Genomic DNA, 6,516 nt, shown 5'->3' on the forward strand with positions numbered 1-6,516 from the left:
GACGTTTGACTCAGAACGCGATTCGACGGATGAAACGGGAGAGGGGTTTTTCAGAGGGTTGGACACGGCCGTCGCCGGATTGCTCGAGCGACTGCCTTTACAGACGCCTCCGCGCATTGACTATGAAAAGGGTGTTTCTTTAACCGATCACCCGGATGTAACTGAAAACGATGAATCGACGATCCCCCAACCAGAATTTGCACTCACCCCTATAGACGACGCCTTACTCCGATTGCAGAACGACGATGAACCAGAGTCCCCAGATTTCTACGCCAACTCACCTACACCTTCCTTGTTGGAGTTTCTGCAGAACTTGTGCGGAGAATCTGACTCCGCAGAAAACACTCGTTTTACACAGCAGACGACGCCCCCGCACATCGACTATGAAACGGGTGTTTCTTTAACCGATCACCCGGATGTAACCGAAAACGTTGAATCGACGACGCCCCAACCAGAATTTGCACTCACCCCCATAGAGGACGCTTTACATCGAATGCAGAACGGCGACGACCTCGGATCCTCAAATTTCAACGTCGGCTCACCTACACCTTCCCCGTCAGAGCTCCTGCAGAACCGATGCGGAGAATCGGACCCCTTAGAAAACACGCGTTTTAACGAACCCGCGCCGTCGCAGGTTTTATCACACGGCGAAGGTGAACGTGTTTGCGCGGGTGAAGATGAAATCTACCGAGCGACCCAACCTTTAGAAATTGCTTCGGATCAACCGCTCGAAACAGAACAGACATCTACTTACCCATCCTCAGGGTTTCAAGAAGGCTATGGGTTGGATGAGGAAGCGGCGAACGACGACGAGGGTGTTTCCCCCTCAACCTCACCGTCTCCGGCTTTAACGTCGGACGCGTCTGCGGGTCAGACGAGGCGGGTGGTTCGCGAATGATTCAACAACGTTGAAATTAGGAGAGTTTTTAACGTACCCGATCTCGGTAATACCCCCGATTTAGCGCAGTTTTACACAGACGTTGTCGGTGTTCTGGCAGAGTTAGCCGAGACGGCCGGCGCGGATGCGGAACGAGGTGATTTTGTTCAGTTAGAGCTCATAGGCGATGACGTGCGCTCTCACGCCACCTTGAGAATGGACGACTCTGCGGACGCTATTCTTCAGACTTTTGAAGAGTTGCTAGAACGGGTCATTCAGTCTAACGCCGGCATAGCTTCATACGCCGAACTTCAATTTGTCGTTCAAGTTGTGCGCAACCCGAGAGGCGGCGGCAAACGTAAGCTCTAAAAAACTTTAGATTGTGAAATACTGAACAAGAAAAAAAGACATCTTTACGACGTCGGAGTTAGAAACGATCAACTGTGCTTTGCCATCAGTCTAGCGCATTTGATCCATCCTGATTGTGCGGACGCTCAAGCTGAGGCGAAAGGCCGAGAGCTGCAACGCTTAGCCGGTCTGGGGGAGCAGACGCCCGTAACTTTTAGCGACGTGACCAAATTTGAGAACGTCTTGAAACGTAAAATTGTCATTTTCTACAAAAACCAAGGCCAGAAACCGTTATCGCATTATGAGACCGGATTTTCAGACAGATCCGGTACGCTTTTTCTATTCTTATTTCACAATCATTACTACGGGGTAAAGAATCCGAAAGGTTTACTGGGCTGTCGATTTGTTTGCGATTTCTGCTTTAAACCTTTCTCAAACCCGTATCATCACGGATGCTTCGGCCACTGTTCGGTTTGTAACGACTCAACGTGTTCAACCGTGCCGGGTTCGAGGAAAGAATGCCCGGATTGTAACAAAATATGTCGATCGCGGCGTTGTTTTGAAAAACACAAAGAACCTAGGACCGGTCAGAATACGGCCAGCGCATGCGACACTTTCAAACGTTGTAAAAAATGCAAAAGAACGTGTTACACACCCATCAGCGGCGTGGCCCCGAAGCACGATTGCGAAGCGTTAAAATGTAAAATCTGCAAAGAAAAAATAGAGGGAGATTTTAAAAATCACTTGTGCTACATTCAGCCTTTACCCCCCACTCAGGATCATAACGACAAGATCGTCTTTTACGATTTTGAAACGTTCCCCGACAAAAACAACGAGCACGTACCCTTTCTGGTCTGCAGCAAAACTCTAAAGGGAGAACGATGGTCGTCTTTCGGTTTGAACTGCGCCAAAGAATTTGTCAAACGCTTCAGAAGACCAAAATTTCGAGGGTCGGTTTTTATCGCTCACAACTCGAAAGGATTTGACGGCTATCTGATCCTCAAAGCCATGACGACGTTAGGATTAACCCCTAAATTCATCATGTCCGGGGGTAAAATTTTATGTTTGAAAGACGAGGATTACAACCTGACCTTCATCGATTCTTTATCCTTTCTAACCATGAAATTAAGCGACATGCCAGAAGCCTTGGGTTTTGAAAACCTATGCAAGGGTTTTTTCCCTCACGGTTTTAGCTCGGAGGAGCGCTTGACGTACGTCGGAGCCTTTCCTCCGGCGAGCGACTACGGCTTTGAACGAATGTCGGACGACCAGCAAAGAGAGTTTCAAAAATGGTACGCCGAAGCTTCAAAGAGCGTCTTTCACTTTGAGAAGGAGGCTCGGCTTTACTGCGAAAATGATGTGGAAATTCTGGCGGAAGCCTGCGTCAGGTTCAGAAGTCAGTACGTGAAAGATTGTAACGTGGACCCCTTTAGCAGCGTCACCATAGCGTCGGCTTGTATGAAGGTTTTTCGAACCAACTTCTTAAAACCAAAATCTCTAGCCATTCCTCCCGCGGACCACTACAGACGGCAGAACAAAAGTTTTTCACAGGCCTCTATTCAGTGGTTAGAATTTGAAGCCGACGTCAACGGCATATTCATCCAACACGCGCTGAACAAAGGGGAAAAACAAATCGGTCCCTATTTTGTGGACGGGTATCACGAGCTTGACGGTAAAAAAATCGTTTTTGAATTTTTAGGCTGCTTTTTTCACGGCTGCCCCACCTGTTTTCAGCCTTACGACAAATGCCCGCTGAGAGGCGTGAGGTTCGAGCGGTTGCATTCGGAGGCTATGGAGAAAATGGAAAAGTTGCGATCCGTTTACGGCGTCCAGACCTTCGTCATGTGGGAGCACGAATGGTCTGATTTGACTCAAAAAAACACGGAGGTAAAACGTTTTCTCGAAAAGTTTCAACCCCCCGAACCTCTTTTACCGCGTGATTCGCTGTACGGAGGCAGAACATGCCCCATGAAATTGCGTTACACGGCGTCGGAAAACGAAGCCGTTCATTACGTCGACGTGACTTCGCTGTACCCCTACGTAAACGCTACCTCATCCTACCCCCTCGGCCACCCCACCGTTTTTCACAACAACTTTGACGACCCCCGAAATTACTTTGGTTTAATCAAAGCCAAAGTCTACCCGCCTAGGGGGCTCCTGCATCCTATTCTCCCTTTCAGAACTTCTCGAAAAAAGCTCATTTTCACCCTATGCAGGTCATGCGCTGAAACCAACAACCAGGAGAGCGCGTGTGATCACGACGATGAGGCTAGAGCTCTGACGGCCGTGTGGGTTACGGTAGAGTTCAACAAAGCTTTGGAGAAGGGTTACGTCGTCTGCGAAATTTACGAAGTGTGGCATTTTGAAAACAAAAGCGATACCGTCTTTACGGACTACATTAACACGTTTCTCAAGGGAAAACAGGAAGCGTCGGGGTATCCGCCAAACGTCAATGACCGAGAGAGTCGTGAAAAGTACATTCGCGACTACAAACTCCATCAGGGGATCGAGTTAGACCCCCAGAAAATCCGTCTTAACCGGGCTCGGAGACAAGTTTCAAAGCTCTGTCTGAATAGTTTATGGGGGAAATTTGGTCAGAGGATAAATCTTCTTCAGACGATCCTGGTAAAAGACCCTGAAGAATTTTTGCGGCTGATGTTTTCGGGTCAACGCGACGTGGAATATTTCCATTTTCTGAACGACGCGACGGCTCTCGTTCAGTGGAAATACAACAAACGTTGTCTCACACCGCCGGGGAACTCCAACAACGTGTTTGTGGCGTCGTTCACCACAGCCTACGCGCGTCTGAAACTGTACGCTTACCTCGAACGTCTGCAGGATCGTGTTTTGTACATGGACACCGACAGTCTGATTTACTCCGCGAAAGAAGGTCAACCCCTCCTCGAACTCGGTCCGTACTTGGGTGATCTAACGGACGAGTTGAACGGCGACGTCATTCAGGAGTTTGCGGCAGCGGGTCCAAAGAGCTACGCGTACCAGACGCGTCATCGGAAGAAAGCGGTCCTCCGAGTCAAAGGTATCACCCAGACTCGAGAGTGCGTCGAACGCATCAATTTCGATAGCGTTAAAAACTTGGTGGATGGATTTCTCAGAGGTTCGCGAGGCGAATCGTTGCAGACGCCCCAGCGGATCATCAGACGAGATAAAAAGGGGTTTCTTTTGAAAAACTCTACATTCCCCAAACGGTTTCAGGTGGTGTTTGATAAAAGACGGCTCTTTGAAGACGGTACCACTTTACCTTTTGGATATTGAACGTTTACTAGGAAAAAAAAAAAAGTCACACCCTGTCATGGAGGAAGTCAATTTTGACTACAGATTTGCGGGTCCTTTTTCGTGTCTGATCGTAGGACCCAGCGGTTGTGGAAAATCGTACTTTGTAAAAAATGTTTTGGAAAATTGTGACGGTGTTTTGGATTTTGTACCCGAGAATATTGTGTGGATTTATAGTAATCACCAACCTTTGTATTCTGATCTGATGAAAACAAATAAAAACATCAAGTTTGTAGAAGGTCTGCCTGATTCTTTCGACGACCCTGAACTCTTTCCGCCTCATCTAAACCATCTGGTGATTTTGGACGACGTGATGTTTCAAGCCTCCGATCATCCCGATGTGGTAAAGATTTTCACCCAATACAGACACCACAAAAACATGAGCGTTTTCCTCCTCACGCAGAACATATTTCACCAAGGAAAATACAGCCGCACCATCGGCTTAAACAGTAATTATTTGGTTTTGTTTAAAAACCCCCGCGATAAATTGCAAATTAATATTTTGGCTCGTCAAGCCTTCCCGTCTCAGAAGGCGTTCTTTTTAGAATCCTTTGAAGACGCAACTTTGGATCCTCACGGCTATTTAATAGTAGACCTGACACCGACTTGCCCAGAACGCTTGAGACTGCGGACGGGGATCCTCCCACATCAGCGTTCGACCGTTTATCTACCCAAGAAGAACTAGCTCCTCATGTCGGCTCGTATAAAAAGAAACGCCCCTTTGCTTCGGGCTCTCTATCACGCCACGGCAAAGAAGCGTAAAGACATTCTTAAACACTGCTCTAAAGATTTCATCCAAGCTCTGTGCGAGATCGCTCTTAATCTGCTGAAGGGGAATATACCGTTATCCCCCGATCAGTTTAAAAAGTTGAAAAAGAGAAGAAAATTTATCAGACAGTTGGCTGATAAAAAAGGCGGTTTGAAAGCCAAACACAGACTGCTGACAAAACAATCCGGAGGTTTTCTTCTACCTCTTTTAGCCACGGTGGTACCGTCCCTCCTTAATTTATTTAGCGGTTTCGCCGCTCGTCGTTCATGATTAAGAGACGATGAAGAACGCTCAGAAAATGTACTTGGTTTCTCCTCAACAGATTCACAACATGAATCGATCCGAATCCTCCATCAGAGTTAACGCGGAAGATGAATTGGATGAAAAAATGAGAGCCGTGTTGAACGATCATCGCCTGACCTCTTACGAGAAAATTAAAAAGTACGCGGAACTACTACACCGTTATCTGTCTTTGATGAAGCAGGGAGAGAGAGATCAGCGGCTGCAGCAACAACAGCAGACGCTGCAGATGCAAAGAAAACACGAAACTCCGGACACNTCTTACGAGAAAATTAAAAAGTACGCGGAACTACTACACCGTTATTTGTCTTTGATGAAGCAGGGAGAGAGAGATCAGCGGCTGCAGCAACAACAGCAGACGCTGCAAATGCAAAGAAAACACGAAACTCCGGACACCGTCATTCCTTCATCCCCCGCGACGTCGACGGGTCTGCGTGCGTTTGACGCTCAGAAAAAGGACGACGTTGAAGAGGATTAAATTTTAAAAAGTCTACCCGCACGCGGCCAAAAGAACGCAAAGTACATTCTCGGGAAAATATCGCCCCAAGATGACGGTTGGAATCCTAAAGGGGAGTTTGTTTACAGAGGTAAAACCGTGAAAGGCTCTCATATGATAGATTTGATGAAGTACCTTTCTCAACCGTACAAGAAATCATCCGTCGCACCGCCGGCCGGCTGGTCCGAATTTTTACATACGCTCTTTGAATTAAACATTCCTTCGTCCATGGTGACTAACCCCCAAGCTCGTGCTCACTACAGACGCATGAAGACGGCGGAAGAGGATTCTGCGCCGGACCGTGGAGAAAAAGAACCCGAGACGCGGCGTAAAACAAAAAAATGGATCATGTCTCCTCGATGGCTACATATGTGAAATAAAAAACGCTGTTAGTCAAACTTTTTTTCATCAATAAATCGTTTATTCGAACCCCAT

At 47.4% G+C, this 6,516-nt stretch overlaps 1 protein-coding gene across 1 annotated transcript; it reads left to right on the forward strand.

Moving 5' to 3' along the window:
• The first annotated feature begins 180 nt into the window (after positions 1-180).
• LOC112138787 lies at positions 181-4,754 on the forward strand. The gene is made up of 2 exons (XM_024261426.2): positions 181-4,213; positions 4,300-4,754. The coding sequence occupies exons 1-2, from the start codon at positions 2,234-2,236 to the stop codon at positions 4,306-4,308; spliced, it is 1,989 nt and encodes a 662-aa protein (XP_024117194.2). The 5' UTR covers positions 181-2,233; the 3' UTR covers positions 4,309-4,754.
• The last annotated feature ends 1,762 nt before the right edge of the window (positions 4,755-6,516 follow it).

Source organism: Oryzias melastigma, unplaced genomic scaffold, assembly GCF_002922805.2.
Source record: "Oryzias melastigma strain HK-1 unplaced genomic scaffold, ASM292280v2 sc00793, whole genome shotgun sequence".
NCBI lineage: Eukaryota > Metazoa > Chordata > Actinopteri > Beloniformes > Adrianichthyidae > Oryzias > Oryzias melastigma.

What these genes read in the sequence shown, in the direction of transcription:
- LOC112138787 (XM_024261426.2), top strand. Translation starts at nt 2,234, where the DNA reads ATGACGACGTTAGGATTAACCCCTAAATTCATCATGTCCGGGGGTAAA.